Source organism: Bufo bufo, chromosome 11, assembly GCF_905171765.1.
Source record: "Bufo bufo chromosome 11, aBufBuf1.1, whole genome shotgun sequence".
NCBI lineage: Eukaryota > Metazoa > Chordata > Amphibia > Anura > Bufonidae > Bufo > Bufo bufo.
This window is the reverse complement of record NC_053399.1, coordinates 38,782,537-38,800,390: the sequence shown is the minus strand read 5'-3', so window position 1 is coordinate 38,800,390 and position 17,854 is coordinate 38,782,537. Positions and strand designations below refer to the sequence as shown.

The 17,854-nt window shown below is 43.9% G+C and overlaps 1 protein-coding gene across 2 annotated transcripts in view; it reads right to left on the bottom strand.

The window, feature by feature from the left end:
- Nucleotides 1–2,742: 2,742 nt before the first annotated feature.
- DPF3 (double PHD fingers 3) overlaps nucleotides 2,743–17,854 on the bottom strand; it is a 256,142-nt gene continuing 241,030 nt past the window's right edge. For both annotated transcript variants that reach the window (XM_040411509.1, XM_040411510.1), the window contains 3 exons: nucleotides 17,552–17,664; nucleotides 7,855–7,936; nucleotides 2,743–3,280 (listed from right to left, as the gene is read on the bottom strand). In XM_040411509.1, the coding sequence (XP_040267443.1) occupies nucleotides 3,219–3,280; nucleotides 7,855–7,936; nucleotides 17,552–17,664 (257 nt within the window). In that variant the 3' untranslated portion in view covers nucleotides 2,743–3,218. The remainder of the gene's footprint in view (nucleotides 3,281–7,854; nucleotides 7,937–17,551; nucleotides 17,665–17,854) is intronic.

Below are 17,854 nucleotides of genomic sequence, written 5' to 3'. Positions count from 1 at the left end.
GAAAATCTGAGGATTCTGGCAATTGCCCTCCCAACTTTGAGGAGGTGATGGATATGGTTGGAAGATTCCTATAATTCAATCTTTGTATAAAACCTTTGTATAGGTCTGTAGTGTTGTGAAAATGTAAAGGAAAAACACTCAGGCAAAGTTATGCGCAGGGCCTAATGGAGATGGAGCCTGACACACAGACATACTGTAAAATCTACTTTCTGGATTGTTGTGGGTAAGTGGGGTTCCTAAGGCCTCGTTCACATCTCCGTAAAAAAGATGCATGCAATGTTTTATTTCTGCCGAAACTAGTCATTTATGCTGAAAAGCGACCTGATCACCACTGGACCTTATTACAGTCAATGGGGATCTGGTGGTGAACCAGAGGATTCAGCTAAATCCATCAGGCTGTTCTCTGCTGGAGATGTGAACGAGGCCTTAGAGAGCCTGTAGTCAGGCAAACAGAAACTACAGGTTTTTAGATGTAAGAGGTACGGCCACAGATTCAGTTTTTTCAGTAGTGTTTTTAAACTCTGATCAGGTCCAGTGCTCCCGACTAAAAAAAATAAACAGGAGCCATTGGATCCTAAACTGAAAAACTTAGGAGCCAAATTAAATTTTTTGTCGCCAAATTGAAAATATATGTAATGAGCCAGCACTACATATTAGGGGTGTCACAAAATTTAGATTTTGGTTTCGATACCATAAAAAAGTATTGCGATACTCAATACCACGCAAATAAAAAACAAAAAAAAACACCATTCCGCATTTTATGGAACGTCCAGCCCATAATAGAACAGTCCTATCCTATTTTTGGGGGGGACAAGGTGACACGGTTATTTTTTTTTCTTTTAAGACGTTCACCGCATAAGAGATTTTTTAAAATATTTTAATAGTTTGGACTTTTCGGACGTGGCGATATGTAATATGTTTATTTATTATTTATATATTTTAGAAGTAAAATTGGGAAAGGGGGCGATTTTGGGTACTTTCACACTTGCGGCAGAGGATTCCGGTAGGCAGTTCCGTCGCCGGATCTGTCAAAATGTATGCAAACTGATGGCATTTGTCAGACGAATCCGTATCCTGATCCGTATGACAAATGCATTGAAATGCAGGATCCGTCTCTCCGGTGTCATCCGGAAAAATTGATCCGTCATTATTTTTTTTTTTCTATTTTTTTGTGGTCTGAGCATGGGCAGACCGCAATGCCGTATCCGTTTTGCCAGAACAATGCATGTCAACGAGGAAAAAAATGCCGGATCTGGCATTCCTGCAAGTGTTCCGGAATATTCGACGGAGATAAAACCGCAGCATGCTGCGGTATTATCTCCGTCCTGAAAAGTCAAAAAGACTGAACTGATGCATCCTGAATGGATTTCTCTCCATTCAGGATGCATTAGGATGAAACTGATCAGTTCTTTACCAGTATTGTGCCCCTAGGACGGAACTCTATGCCGGAAAAGAATAACGCTAGTGTGAAAGTACCCTTATACTTAATATTTTGGTGTTTGTGTTTTTTGTTTTTTTTTACACTTTTTATTTACTAACTATTAGCCCCCTTGTCCTATTCACCCTAATAGGGTGAATAGGACAATACACTCTCCCTGCTGCCCTGTGCATAGTACACACAGCAGCAGGGAGCTTACCATGGCAGCCAGGGCTTCAGTAGTGTCCTGGCTGCCATGGTAACTGATCGGAGCCCCAAGATTACACTGCTGGGGCTCCGATGGGAACTGCCACTGAGGAGGAGGGGAGGGGAGCCTGTGGCCACTGCCACCAATGACTTTAATACTTTGGGGGGCACACTGCGGCACCTGAGGGGTTAACTGCCATGGATAGCAGCTACCTGTCATAGAGGTCGGGTTCCGGCTATGTGATTCTGCATCCAGCACCCGCCTCCTGCCTGTATTTGAATTAATGGGTGAGTTAACAACATTGGTGGCGCAGTAGCCACAGCCCCTCCTCCTCTTCCCCTCTGTCTCTTCATTGGTGGAAGCGGGGGGAGGGAGAGACCGCTCAGCAGCACAGGGGAGAAGGAAGAAAACGCCTGCGCTGGGGCAGCGGAGCAAGGAATATTCAGCTACATTGCGGCAGCCCTGTCGCAAATGGCGACAAGGCTAAAAAGTCTTGTTGCCATCTGCAAATTTTAAGCCGCATTGGCAATTTGGAGTGCTGAGGTCTGGATTCTAAAAGGAGAAAAGGTATTAACCCCTTGATGACCAGACATCGATTTAAAATCTGCAATGCCGGTCAATTTGCATATTATTTCTGCAGTGTGTAGATGGAATTTTGTAAAATCTGATTCATTTTGCTGCTATCGTTATGATGCAGATTTTCTGCTCACAGTTAAACAGCACAAAAATCTCCAGCATATCCACCACGTGTGAACACAGAGTACACTTAGCAATTACTAAGAAGGCAACACTTTTCAAAGGAGTTTTCAGTCATATGAGGCCAAGGTATATACAGAGTGCAAAAGAAAGATAATACAAGGCATGAGTCTCCATTGTTAGTATTTACTGGTAATGCATTAGCAATAAAATGGAAGCATTGCCCTGAACATTAATGGTAAAAGGATTTTTCCTTGTAGGGCCATCTTTTTTAAAGGGAGTTCTGGTTTCAGGATGAAACTGGACAACTCACTCTCTGGATCAAGCTGCAGTGAAGAATGTCTAAGTACTTACCTGCCATATTCCGTAACACGGCTCTGGTTCTCGCGGCTGGCCTCTGTTTAACCAGCAGCAGAGGCGGTCATTGGCCTCTTTGGGGGCATCACTGAGGCTGGTGATTGGCTGCACTGGTCACCTGTTGTTGACATGACATTACCGCTGCAGCCAGGTCAATAGAGCCTGGCTGGGAGTACCGGATGGGTGGCATAGGATTTGTTAGGTAATTATCCATTCATTGCAGCTTGATACATTGGACATTCATCCTGAAACTGAACAACCCCTTTAATTTTTGTGTATTGTATATATTCTACTGAAATACTTGTTAGTAGCTTATATAATTATGATCCAAAAGCCACTCCCTTCTCACATATTCTCAGGCAGTTTGTGTTTGTTCTTTAAGCCATCATCTATAGTCAGTATCCATATCTGAGTGGCTGTCAGTAATAGATGAGTGAAGCACAATCACAGTGATCCTCATAACGAGGACGATGAAGCACATCCAGTTGTTGTCATATCACTGTTGTCTTCACTTTCATTTTCTATGTATTATATGTAATCCTAGTCTTGAGACAAAGAGTCTTCTCTTGATTCATTCACACACAGATGACAGCTCCAACTTCCTATAGAAGAAAGAATAAGAATGTATCAATCAAATTACACATCAAATGTTAACCTAATGATTTATATTCACAGTGTTTCTAAGACTGGGCTAAGCTGAGTTCAGTCTTAGAAACGTTATGAACATTATTTGAATAAGGAGACTACACTGTCCTTTTTTCACATTTCTGCTGATTTGTAAAATAGAATTAAAAAAACAACAACTATTGTCTAGTTTAGAAAATCTATTTTCAAATGTCATACTAGTGGATGATGAGTTATAAAAGAGAATCCACTGTTTAGGATCTTTACTCATTTACCAGAGGGGCTTCTTATATCTGTGCATTCTGTAGATTGCTCATTGATCTCAATGGACACCGTGTAATGCTTTAAAGGGTTTTTCTGAGATTTTTATACTGATTACCTATCCTCAGGATAGGTCATTAGTATCTGATTGGTAGGACTCTGACACCCAGGACCCCCGACGATCAGCAGTTTAAGAAGGCAGCAGCACCTTCGCCTAGGCCAGTGACGACACTTTCTTGTGTTACGTGGCCTAGGAGCAGCTTAGCCCTATAGAAGTGAATGGGGCAGAGCGTGATACCAAGCACGGTGTACGGCGCTGTGCTTGGTGAGCTCTGATAAGGCAGTGGTGATCACAGGAGCGTCGGTGCCTTCTCAAAACAGCTGATTTGTGAGAGTCCTGGGTGTCAGACCTCCAATCATCAGATACTGATGACATAGGATAGGTCAGCTGTAAAAAAAAAATATCTGAAAACCCTTTTGAGTGAGGGGCACTGCCACTTCCATTATAAATTATAGCTAACTGCTGAGGGTAAAAAAGAAGATTAAGGGGGGGCTCAGGGTTATTCAAAGCAAGTGGTGGTTCCATTCAGATCACGTTAGTTACTCATTAACCGTGCAATTATCAATTCCATATTTGATGGCATTAATAGGTAATATGGATAATTTTTCACCACGTCTCTGTCTGTCAGTCCCATAGAGAATGAAAAGTATAGCAAGTCAGGGAGCTCAGATCCCCATTCTCATGATTGGTGGTGTTCAGACCCACCACGATCATATACTTATTTTAAAAGCAGTGTGATACTGCATTCCAATCTGCTGTCTTAGGCCTCATGCGCACAACGTTGTTTTGGTCCGCATCTGCGGCTCGGATGTGGACCCATTCACTTCAATGGGGCCGCAAAAGATGCGGACAGCACTCCGTGTGCTGTCCGCATCAGTTGCACCGTTCCGTAGCCCCGCAAAAAAAATATAACATGTCCTATTCTTGTCCGTTTTGCAGACAAGAATAGGCATTTCTGCAATGGGCCGTTTTTTGCATGTGCATGAGGCCTTAGGCTCCATTCACACGCCCGCAATTCCGTTCCGCAAAATGTGGACCCATTCATTTCTATGGGGCCGCATGATGTGCGGCCCCGCACTTTCCAGGTCCGCAATTCCAATCCCTAAAAAAATAGAACATGTCCTATTCTTGTCTGCAATTGCAGACAATAGGCATTTTCTATTAAGTACCAGCGATGTGCGGTTCGCAAAATGCAGAACGCACATTGCCGGTGTCCGTGTTTTGCAATGAGCAAGCATTTTATAGACAATTGAAATTTGTCTAGAAATTTAAGGTGACTCGACAGATATTTTCAAACTATGTTAATTTGTTGAAATCGTGTTTGATCACTGTTATGGCGGTTTGTGTAGAACCATTGTCAACCAATAGATTTGATTTAGGGCTAAACCAAAGGCCGCCTGCACACTACCGTATGGCTTTCAGTGTTTTGCGGTCCGTTTTTTACGGATCCGTTCTGTTTTTTGTTTCCGTTTCTGTTCCGTTTTTCCGTATGGCATATACAGTATATAGTAATTACATAGATAAAATTGGGCTGGGCATAACATTTTCAATAGATGGTTCCACAAAAAACGGAACGGAAACGGAAGACATACGGATGCATTTCCGTATGTGTTCCGTTTTTTTTGCGGACCCATTGACTTCAATGGAGCCATGGAACGTGATTTGCGGGCAATAATAGGACATGTTCTATCTTTAAACGGAACGGAAAAACGGAAATACGGAAACGGAATACATACGGAGTACATTCTGTTTTTTTTGCGGAACCATTGAAATTAATGGTTCCGTATACGGAATGCAAAAAACGGCCAGTAAACGGGGAAAAAAAACGGTCGTGTGCAGGAGGCCTAAGGGTGTTATCCTGGTGGTTTCCTGGTATTCATCCTTTAACCCTTATTCAGGGATCTGGACTTCGCTGCCGGGAACGCACCAGGCCGCTACTGCTCGGAGTAGTCTCTGTGTGTCCTGAAGGGACAAGCAAAACTTGTAGTCAGTGACAGGCTGAGGTCAGAGCAGGCAAAATTTGTATGAATATGTGTAACAGAACCGAGATCAGGGCAGATAGAACAGGGCCAGTACGGTGACCAGGTGTAGTCAGGCAGCGGAGGATCAGAGTCGGGGAATAGGGCAGAGGTCTGAACATGGCCAGGAAACAGAAACTACACCTTTTCAAGGAACTAGCAAGCTAAGGACCTTTTTGCTCAGGCACCTTCCTATTGAGGCTGCTAGCCATTGGCTGGTGAAGATTGGGACACACACGTGCTGGTCTTTTAAGGGCTAGAGGAGCGCACTTGTGGCCTATGGTTGCAAGGTAAGCACCCAAGCAAGCTGGCCTGTGCCTGGTGGCCTGGCCTGCAGGGAAATGAAGGAAAGAGGGAAGCAGACCCAGACCACCAAAAGGCAGAGACCTGGGACATGTGAGCTTAAAGGGATTATCCAATATTTAAAATATCCCCCCTAATGCCTGGGCCACTTGTATGGATTATACTCGCCTGCTCCCCAGCATTGGCGTCGCTCCGGATCACTGCACGGCTGCCGCTCTGATCAAAACATATGTGGGTGGGGGCAGATTTTCCAATAGCAGGCCACAACGGTGAGCAGCCTCAAGTGAGCTTGACCCCATCACGGCCTGCTATTTGCTGCTTCCCCAGTTACCGGATGTTTTGATCCGATGCGACGGGGAGATGCAGCGGCGGCTGTGCAGGGATCCAGAGTGACATGGGTGCTGGGGAGCAGGTAAGTATAATCCATCTTAAGAAAAAGCAGCAGTGTCCAGCTCTTCTATGTGCTCTGACTTTTTCAATACCAGTCACTTTAAGAGGAGCTTTTTTTCTGTCACGCCTTTCCTTAAAATGTTTGGACACTTCAGAAACGTTATGTCATTTAAATGTTCTAAAAAGCGTGTTTTTAGTTTCCTTGTAGTGCTGCCTATGTAGGAAAGATTGCAGGATGTGCAAGTTATTTTATAAATGACACCCTCGGAATTACAATTGATATATTGTTTTATGTTGTAATGTTTAATTCCATTGCAGTGTACAAACTCCCTGGTAGATTGAACATAGGTACAGGTTTTGCACGGATGACCTCCACATCGATAAAAACCTGCATTATATAGCCATGTGGTTTGTGTATTTTTAATATTGGTGTCACTAGGTGCTATTTTTTGACCAGTCGTGGGAGCTTTCCTATATGCTACTCTGTATCCATTGGAAAGTAATCGCTGTAATTTGTCATCTTCATAAAAGGATGGGTAAATGCCTAAATAAGAGAGAACGTATACGATAAAACGGTGGGTTGTACTGCAATGTCAGAGTAGGTATTATCAAATCCTTATTTTTATCACGTTTATCAAATAACAAATGCTGCCTAGTTTTTTTTCCTGACCCGTGTCATGGCTCGTGTGAACATCCAATGTTGGTAAGTCCCTAGCCAATAGCCTGGTGCGTATGTTTGCCTCTTGTTCAAATAAGGACTCTTTATTACAATTGTGCTTTGCCCTTGTTAGTTCTCCTATAAGGATGGCTTTTAGTGTGTGTTTAGGATGGTATGTTTTTGCACGCAAAAGGGTGTTACCTGAAACTGGTTTTCTGGAGGTGGAGGTCATGATAACCTGATCTATTACTCCATAAAAAATTAAAAATCAAAAAAAAAGTGATCTCATTTTTGTTGACTGTATAGGTGAATTTTAAATTAAACTCATTATTGCTCAGGTATTCAATAAAAGATGGTACGGCAGACACATCCCCCTGCCAAATTAGCTATGGCATTTTGGGAATCCATGTTTTTCTATAGTGAGAATAATCCAAACTGGAGGAAAGGAATATCAAATGGTACGGCAGATACATCGATGGCCTGCTATTAATTTGGCAGAGGGATGTGTCTGCTGTACCATGTTTTATTAAATGTTTCTTCTGAAGTCTATTCGCTCATCCTTAAATAAGACCTGTACAGGTCGAAACGCGTCAGTCTGGGTATGTACAGCAGGGATTATTTTATTTGGATCCTACGTCTGTTTCTGGAAGTATAATCCATACAAGGGGCCGGCCACCCCTTGAACAGCAGCGCAATGTACAGTATATACTGAATTATGCATGTGTTCACTGTCGTGGTTTCTCTTTTTCCAGATTTTGTTAATTCGATTGAAGGGTCAACTATCATGAGAAAATATTTAATTAGATTCTTCTACTTAAAGTATATATAAAAAAAAAAATAATAATAATAATAAATTGGTACCTTCTGGTGGCTCATCCATTGGAGGACTGAGGCAGTACATGTGATATCCACGATCGCAGTCATCACAAAAGAGAAGCTGTTCCTTTATGAAATAAACATGCACACAATATCAATGCAAAATCAGTGCAATTGAATCTGACATGCACTATATATGCTAGTATTTTGATTAGACAGTTGTTTCACGTTAAATTAGTCAATTACTGACAGTCTCTGCTCAGAGCTATGAAATATCCCTTCATTAAAGGGAACCTGACTGCACTGTTTGCCATATTCAACTAATTATATAGCACTGTAGATCACATCACAGCAAAATCATTGCTGTCATTTTCAAAACTCTCTGCTTTGCCGTATTGGTTTAGTTACACTTCGAAATAGTATCTTTCCATATGTAAATGAGGGGCTTGGAGTCATTGGGGGATCTCCTTTTACTGACTAAGTGATGGAGTCGCTGCAGCAAGCCCAGCCATATCACTTTGACATCCCCAGTGCGTCTGAATTCTCATGCATGCACCGTCCATCCTGTGTATACACCTTGTCTTCATCCTCACTGTGCTGTAAGGAGAGAAGGGCAAGAGGATTATGACACACTGACAAGATTTCAGATGACATGGAGCAGGTAAGGGGGTGTCAGAATGAGATCGGCAGGCTTGCAGCGGGGACTCCTTGACACGGACAATAAAAAGAGACACCCTGATGACTTTACGCCCCTCTTTTACATATGGGAAGGTACTATTTCATAGTGTAATTATACAAAAAGTGGCAAATTATAGAGTTTTGAAAAAAATTTTTTTTTTGCTGTAATGTGATCGACAGTGCCATATACAAATGTAGCCACCATTATTTTGACTGTCAGTGTTATCCAATAGATTACAGAACTGTAAGGGTTACCTAGCTTCATAAATCAATATAATGCTATGCGACCCAGTCAGTGCTGGAAGTTTCAGGACGGGTGCTGTGTTGAGAGTCCGGAGCGTGACACTCGCTCGTCTGAAAGCGGCCCTAGGGTATAAGGCAAAGATCTGCACCTGTTCAGTGTTTAGAGCTGCACCTGGTTTTGGCTCACAATCACTGATGGAAATCACTGACCGAACACGGAGTGTGTGAATAAGGCCTCACATGTTTAATTTAGAACCCTTGCATTATCTATGTGCTGTTTTGTGCTCTACAATACACAAGACATTAAAGGCCATGAATATCTTTGGAGGAAGTTTATCATTGCATTTTACTAATTTGGGCTAAAAATCTTTTTTTAAGTGGTCTTTTCAACAGTTTGTTTTCTACAACCTTTAGTTTGTTTATCTGCAAACTACCTTGCTTTCTGTTTTACAAATAATCCATCAACCAGCTTCTCTGACTTCTGTATGTGAAGCCCTTATCTCTGAACTCCTGACAGCAGGTTTCAAACAGAAAATCTGCACGGTTTTTCATATGGATTTCTGTGCTTGTTTTTGGTACTGATTTGATGCAGACTTTCAGCAGACCTCACCCTTGCATTGAAGAAGTGAAGTCCACAGAAAGAATTGACATGCTGCAGATTTCAAAATTTGCACAGAAAAAAAAACCCACTAAGGGCCAGATTTATCATTACTCTGACAGCTCACTCCACTTTCACATATGGCTAAAGTCAGTTTTAGCCAAGTCAGATTTATGATCGGCCCTTTAAGACTGTAATAAATGTGGTTTGACGGTAGCAGTTTATCCTTCAGTAAGCGGCTTTACAAAAGTCCCACATCTTTATAAAAAAGTCGCATGTTCTATTAAAAAGTCTCAAAGGTAAGCATGGTCCTCACTGGAGTGAAATTGCGCATTTTTTTGCGACTTTCTTAATAGTCGCAATAGTAAATAGTAAATTTGTCTAATCTTATTCACTTGGCTGGTACTTGTATTAGGGTACCTTCACACTAGCGTTATTCTTTTCCAGCATAGAGTTCCGTCCTAAGGGCTCTATACCGGAAAAGAACTGATCAGTTTTATCTCCATGCATTCTGAATGGAGAGCAATCCGTTCAGGATTCATCAGGATGTCTTCAGTTCAGTCTTTTTGACTGTTCAGGACGGAGATAATACCGAATACCAAAAAACTGAACACTTGCCTGAATGCCGGATCTGTCATTTTTTTTCCGGAGGAATGTATTCGTGTCGGATCCGGCATTAAAAATACCGCAATGCCAGATCGGTCCTTCCGGTCTGCGCATGCGCAGACCAGTAAAAATCGGAAAAAAATATATAACGGATCAGTTTGTCCATATGACAAACGGAGAGATGGATTCGTTCTTGCAATGCATTTGTGAGACTGATCCGAATCCGGAGCCGTCTACAAATGTTGTCCGTTTGCATGCAGACTGCCAGATCCGGCAGGCATTTCCAGCGACTGAACTGCTTGCCGGGTCACTCTGCCGCAAGTGTGAAAGTAGCCTTAGACTGAGGTTTTTCTGCATGAGTTAAAAACTGATAAACAGTAATTTTTTTTCATGGCCATTTTGTCGTGTGAATGCAGGCCATTATCGGAACCTTCCTGAAAACTCGGTGGAAGAAAGAGCCGCATTTACATGCAGCAACTAAGTCCACTGTATGTATCGCCAGTCCTCGTACAAATTCATAGTTTCTGGGCACCTGATCGGTATTTGCACAGCATTTGCTTCCTAGAAACAATGATTTAGGTGTCAGCATAAACGATGATTTCTGTTTTGCTCATTGGCCCAGTTACCTGGCATTATCAAACTGAAAAGTCGTAGAAAACTGGTCAATACTTTGCATTAGTATTTGTGAGCCAAAACAATGAGTGGGTCAAAAGAAGAGGCAAACATTTTTCCATTATACTTTTTCTCTGTAGGTTCCTCTCTTGGTTTTGGTTTACACAAACTGATGCAAGATACTGACCAAATCCTGACTGTGTGAATGTGGCGTTAGGCATAGCTGAGCGAAGCAAGCTTCGGGTCCTAGATCCGAAGTCGCTTCACTCAAAACTTCAGTTCAATGTTTTATGGTCTCCGTACAGCGTTAAAATGTCGTACCTCTGCAGTGTCGGACTGGATGCCTAGGGCTAACCAGTAAAATATATTTTGGGGGCCCACCGTACGGATACATTCAAATATTACCTGCTCACACAGCAGCAAGATGCTACCAGATGATTGAATATGGGGGTCGCTGAAGCAACTTTGAGAAGGTAGGTCCTGTGAAAGGAGGACACTGGCAGCTTTCCTCTATATCTAGAAGTCATCTCAGCTTTGATCGGATATATAATAATAAACTGGGGAGTTTCTTTAATAATCTATCATGTTTTTCTCTATGAACATAGGCTGGTTGAGGTGCTGTACATTGAGTATATGCATGTAGTGCAGTAAGTCTACTGTGTTATGTGCCACTTGTGCCAGGGGTGGGAGACTAGGGCATCACCTTGCTCAGGGGTCCACCCTGCAACACCTTGCTCAGGGGATTCACCTGCAACCCTGTGGGCCAGTCCGAGCCTGTACCTCGGAAACAAACCTGAGTTTGGATCCAAGTTTTAAAATGGTTTTTCAGTTTAAAAATCAAATACCGAAGTTATTCGCGAGACTTCGGGAATAACTCACTTCACCTCGTCGCAGGCCATACCTTTAATGCTGTACAGAGACTGATCTCCTTAAAGCAAGGGTGTCAAACTCAAATTCATCGGGGGCCGCATCAGCAGTTTGGTCACCCTCAAAGGGCCGGTTGTATCTGTAGGACTATGTGTCCACTCTTTATTATCATAAATTATTGTCACTGCATTCAATTATTACTGTTTTTTGTAATAATGTAAGTAATAACTAGCTCTGAAAGCAGAAACATAGTCAGAATAATGGCAAGTAGATATTCAAATGTACAATTATTGTACAATTTATTGAAAAAAGATTTTTGGTAACAGACAGTAAATTTTTTTTTTTTAAACATCTGTGGATGACGGACACTGTTATGGGGGGATCTGTGGATGACAGACACTGTTATGGGGGGATCTGTGGATGACTGACACTTATGGGGGGATCTGTGGATGACTGACACTTATGGGGGGATCTGTGGATGACTGACACTTATGGGGGGATCTGTGGATGACGGACACTATTACAGGGGGGGGGGGGGGTCTGTGGATGGCAGTGTTATATATGTGCCATCCACAGACCCCCCACCCCATAACAGTGCCATCCACAGACCCCCACCCCTTAACTGTGCCATCCACAGATTCCGTGTAAACCCCCCCCCGCCGCCGCCCCCCAGTATACAAATATAAAATGTATTATTGAATTAAAAGTTATTAAACATGCCCCCCTCACTCCTAATTGTACCGTATATCCTAATTGCTTGTGTATAATGCCGGCAGGCAGGACGGGCGGCCGGCGCGTCACTCACTGACGTCACTTGCCTGCGCCGCCTGCTTCATTCATAAAGGAGGCGGTGCAGGCACGTGACATCAGGGAGTTACGCTGCCGCCCGCCCGGCCTGCCTGCATTCTACACAAGCAATTAGGATATACGGTACAATTATTTCCTGTGTAGAACGGCCGGCGCCGCTAGAGGGCAGACGTTCTCTGGCTTGTAGGCTGCCGCGCATGCGCTGAAGAGGCGGCTTTCTTGTGTGAAAAAAAAAAAAGCGAGAATAAAAGGTGAAGGCTGGCGGCCGGCGGCGGCTGCGCGGGCCACATGACGAGGTCTGGCGGGCCGGATTCGGCCCGCGGGCCTTGTGTTTGACACCCGTGCCTTTAAAGCATTGAACCAAAAGTTTTGAGCAAAGCGACTTTGGATCTAGGATCCGTTGCTCTCTTCGCTCATCCCTAGTCATAGCATAAGAAAACACATGCCTCCTGTTTACCAACCAGTGTTGAGTCATATACCTACCTAATAACAGTGTGTAATTTTATAAACTATAATATTTATACAGTTGTTGCCTATACTCAACAGAGATATTTAACCCCTTCAGTACCGAGCCACTTTTCACCTTAAATCCCCGGCCGAATTTTGCAAATCTGACATGTCCCTTTATGTAGTAATAACTTTGGAACACTTTTACTTATTCAAGCCATTCTGAAATTGTTTTCTCGTGACACATTGTACTTCATGACAGTCATAAAATTGAGTCAATATATTTCACCTTTATTTATGTAAAGATCCAAAATTTACCAAAAATTTTGAAAGTCGCAATTTTCAAAATTTCAATTTCTCTGCTTTTAAAACAGAATCTAATACCTCATAAACTATTTATGACTTAAAATTCCCCATATGTCTACTTTATGTTGGCATTATTTTTAAAATGTCATTTTCTTTTTTTAGGACGTTAGAAGGCTTAGACGTTTAGAAGCAATTTTTCAAATTTATCAACAAAATTTTCAAAAACATTTTTTGAGCACCAGTTCAGTTATAAAGTGATTTTGAGGGGCTTACGTAATGGAAACCACCCATAAATGACCCCATTTTAGAAACTACACCCCTCAAATTATTCAAAACTGATGTTACTTACTTTGTTAACCCTTGAGGTGTTCCACAAGAATTAATGGAGGTGAAATTTCCAAAATAAACCTCAATATATATTACTCAGATTCTGTAGTTTACAGAAATACCCCATATGTGGCGGTAAACTGCTCTATGGGCACGTGGCAGTGGTCAGAAGTAAAGGAGCGCCATATGGATTTTGGAGGCAGATTTTGCTAGAATGGTTTTTAGGCACCACTTTGTATTTGAAGAGACCCTGACGTACCCCTACAGTAGAAACCCTTAAAAAGTGACCCCATTTTGGAAACTACACCCCTTAAAGACTATATTAGGGGGGCACTGACCACTTTGACCCCCTAAGCATTTTACGGATTTTAGAAACACTTGGCTGTGAAAATGAAAAGTTTAATTTCTTCCAAAAAATGTTGCTTTAGCCCCAAATTTTTCATTTTCATAAGGGGTAACAGGAGAAAAAGCACCCCATAATTTGTTGCCCATTTTCTCCTGAATACAGTTATACCACATATGTGGTGGTAAAGTGCTATGGGGGCACATGGCAGGACTCAGAACGGAAGGAGCGCCGTATGGCTTTTGCAGCTTAGGTTTTGATGGATTGGTTTACGGGTGCCATTGGTTTTTTTTTTTTAAGTGATTATCTTATGTGTGGGCTCATTTTTTGCAGGATGAGATGACTGTTTGATTCGTACGATTTTGGGGTACATAGGACTTTTTGATTGCTTGGTGTTACACTTTTTGTGAGGCAAGGTGACAAGGTTTTGGCATAGTTTTTATTTTTCTTACAGCATTCACCTGAGGGGGTACATAATGTGATATTTTTATAGAGCAGGTTGTTACAGACGTGGCGATACCTAATATGTCTGCCTTTTTTTTTTGTTAAGTTTTACACAGTGAAAGCCTTTTTGAACAGAATAAAATCTTGTTTTTGTGTTGCCGTTTTCTGAGAGCCCTATTTTTTTGGGCGATGAGATGACTGTTTGATTGGTACCATTTTGGGCTAAATACGCCTTTTTGATCGCTTGGTGTTACACTTTTTGTGAGGCAAGGTGACCAGAAATTGGCTGTTTTGGCACTGTATTTATTTATTTATTTTTTTATGGTGTTCACCTGGCGGGGTGGATCATGTGATATTTTTATAGAGCCAGTCGATACGGACGCGGCCATACCGAATATGTCTACTTTTCTCTTTTTCCCTATTTTGTACAATTTATTTATTTTTTACTTTATCTTGGGAAAAGGATGCTTTTTTTTTTTTTTTTTTTTTTTTTTTTTCTTGAAACTTAAAGGGAACCAGTCATGTGGTTATTTGATTATAATCTAACTAATTATATACAATCATTAACTACTAAAAAGTACCTTAGATGTATTCACTTACTGGTGTGACAGATGGTTACCTCATAATATACACACAAAGATGCCACATGCCGCATGCTAATGAGCTGATTTGAGTCCAGCGTGATGTCATTGAGTCCAGCGTTTTTTGTTGCCCTTAATTAGGACACCATAAAACTGGTGACAGGTTCCCTTTAATTTATTTATATATTTTTTACTTTATTTTTTTCACATCTTTTTTAACTTCATTTTTTTTGTCCCACTCTATTGGGGGACTGATCCCCCTTACAATGCATTACAATACCAGAGTAATACACTTACAGCCTTCCTGCCTGTGAGATCCAGGGGGCTGGATCTCACAGGCTGACACGAATGGCAGCCACGATGCCTAAGGAAGGCATCGGGCTGCCGTCCAAGCCATCCGTTCCCCATCACAGCAGCAGGGGACATGCGGACCCGTCAGGATAGCGCACGCCCCGCGTTCAGCGCTGACCGCGGCTGTGCATGAGTTAATGCAGCACTGCGGCTATCAGTGACTGCCGGACCCCTGCAGCTGATCAGGCGGGCGCAGCTCCTGTGCCCACCTAATCAGAGCGCCGTAGCTGTATGGTGCTGGGATTTCTGACCCAGTTCCCAGCGCCGTACATATACGGCGCTGGTATCCTACGGGTTATAAACGGGACATGTCACCATTCAAATGCAATGTAAGCTACATGCAGCATGTTATAGAACAGGAGGAGCTGAACAGATTTATACATGGTTTTTGGGAAAAGGAGACGGAACTAGGGTTGGGCGATATCAAAAATTTTATGTATCGTGATAAATACCTGTTTGAAAGAAAAAAACACAAGGAGACGTTGTACTGTATGGGGGCAGCCACAAGGGGACGTTGTACTGTATGGGGGCAGCCACACGGGGACGTTGTACTGTATGGGGGCAGCCACAAGGGGACGTTGTACTGTATGGGGGCGGCAGTCGCAAGGGGACGTTGTACTGTATGGGGGCGGCAGCCGCAAGGGGACGTTGTACTGTATGGGGGCGGCAGCCGCAAGGGGACGTTGTACTGTATGGGGGCGGCAGCCGCAAGGGGACGTTGTACTGTATGGGGGCGGCAGCCGCAAGGGGACGTTGTACTGTATGGGGGCAGCAGCCGCAAGGGGACGTTGTACTGTATGGGGGCAGCAGCCGCAAGGGGACGTTGTACTGTATGGGGGCAGCAGCCGCAAGGGGACGTTGTACTGTATGGGGGCAGCAGCCGCAAGGGGACGTTGTACTGTATGGGGGCAGCAGCCGCAAGGGGACGTTGTACTGTATGGGGGCAGCAGCCGCAAGGGGACGTTGTACTGTATGGGGGCAGCAGCCGCAAGGGGACGTTGTACTGTATGGGGGCAGCAGCCGCAAGGGGACGTTGTACTGTATGGGGGCAGCAGCCGCAAGGGGACGTTGTACTGTATGGGGGCAGCAGCCGCAAGGGGACGTTGTACTGTATGGGGGCAGCAGCCGCAAGGGGACGTTGTACTGTATGGGGGCAGCAGCCGCAAGGGGACGTTGTACTGTATGGGGGCAGCAGCCGCAAGGGGACGTTGTACTGTATGGGGGCAGCAGCCGCAAGGGGACGTTGTACTGTATGGGGGCAGCAGCCGCAAGGGGACGTTGTACTGTATGGGGGCAGCAGCCGCAAGGGGACGTTGTACTGTATGGGGGCAGCAGCCGCAAGGGGACGTTGTACTGTATGGGGGCAGCAGCCGCAAGGGGACGTACTGTATGGGGGCAGCAGCCGCAAAGGGACGTTGTACTGTATGGGGGCAGCAGCCGCAAGGGGACGTTGTACTGTATGGGGGCAGCAGCCGCAAGGTGCTGCCCCCCTTCCCCCAATGTCTTATGGCCACCTTTGTGACGGTGACCTGCCTGCCACCACCATACAGTAATTCCTTCTTGTTGGTCATATCATGGGGGAGGGACTCATGATGGCTCATTCCCTGCCTGCCTGCTGGCTGCTATTTCAATGTGCAGTGCGGAGCATGCAGCTAGTTGCAGGCAGGCAGGCATGAAGGACTGAGTGGGCCAAGCCAGTTGGACAGAAGACATATAATTGGGGTAATCTGATAAAGATAGGCAGAGAGTGACATTACACCTTTAATAGCTGCCCGTCCGGCAGCTGTGATATATAGGGTCTCTTCTCTCCGCATGCGCAAATTCTGTGGGGGTCTGAGTCGGACGGAGTGTAGGACTAAGTTCTTCTGACTGACTTTCCCGCCACTCGCTGCTGTACTGCGCTGCTCAACCCAGCCTGGGCGTCACCTGATTCCGACGTTAGACGTCGGTGGGCGGAGACTGCACCATGGGAGCAAGCGAGGAGGAGCCAGGTCGGCCGCTGCGGGAAGCAATTGGTAGATAACGATGCAGGAGCGGGTGGACACAGTTTTTGAAGCGATGACGTCAGAAAATACTGCGGTAATTAGGAAACAGCGATATCGCCATTTTTTTAATTGCACAGTATATCGGATACCAGTATATCGCCCAACCCTAGACGGACCTATCAGTGATTGACGGCCATCTCTGTGTACACAGCCATAGAGGGAAGGCTGTCAATCACTGATAGGACCGCCTCCTGGACCTCAAACCCCAGAATGAGCAGGAATTTAAATGCATAAATGACGACAAGTTTTACTGAATCTTCTCCTATAAAACGATGTATCCATCTGCTCGGCTCCTCCTGCTTTATGCATTTTCATGGCGATAAGTTCCCTTTAAACTTTTAGAGAAGCATGTATCCTAAGTTCATAATACAAAGAGCTTCCCTTCTTACCAGAGTGCTGGACATACTTTCTGTACGAATGTGTACAATTGGTAATTTCCTAGCAATCATATGGGCATATTTACACTAGGAGTGTAGCTTAAACTCACATCATTCTCTGAGGTTCCACAAATGATGCAGGACTTGCACTCTATGCACTGCCACTGGTAGGTTTTAACAGCCTCTGTCATATTTACAGTGAACTGCAGACAGGTTGGATGACCTGCAAAACCAAAAAAAAACATTTGACAAACATTTGTCTTTAGTGATACTGTACGAACTTTAGTGCAACAGGGTGTAGCTAAGTAGGGTAACAGCAAGCAGTAACCCTTTTGCTGCCAATTACATATAGCTCCACTCACTCGTAGGCAAAGCCAATATCTCTGGGCTCTTAAGAACAAATAGACACCACC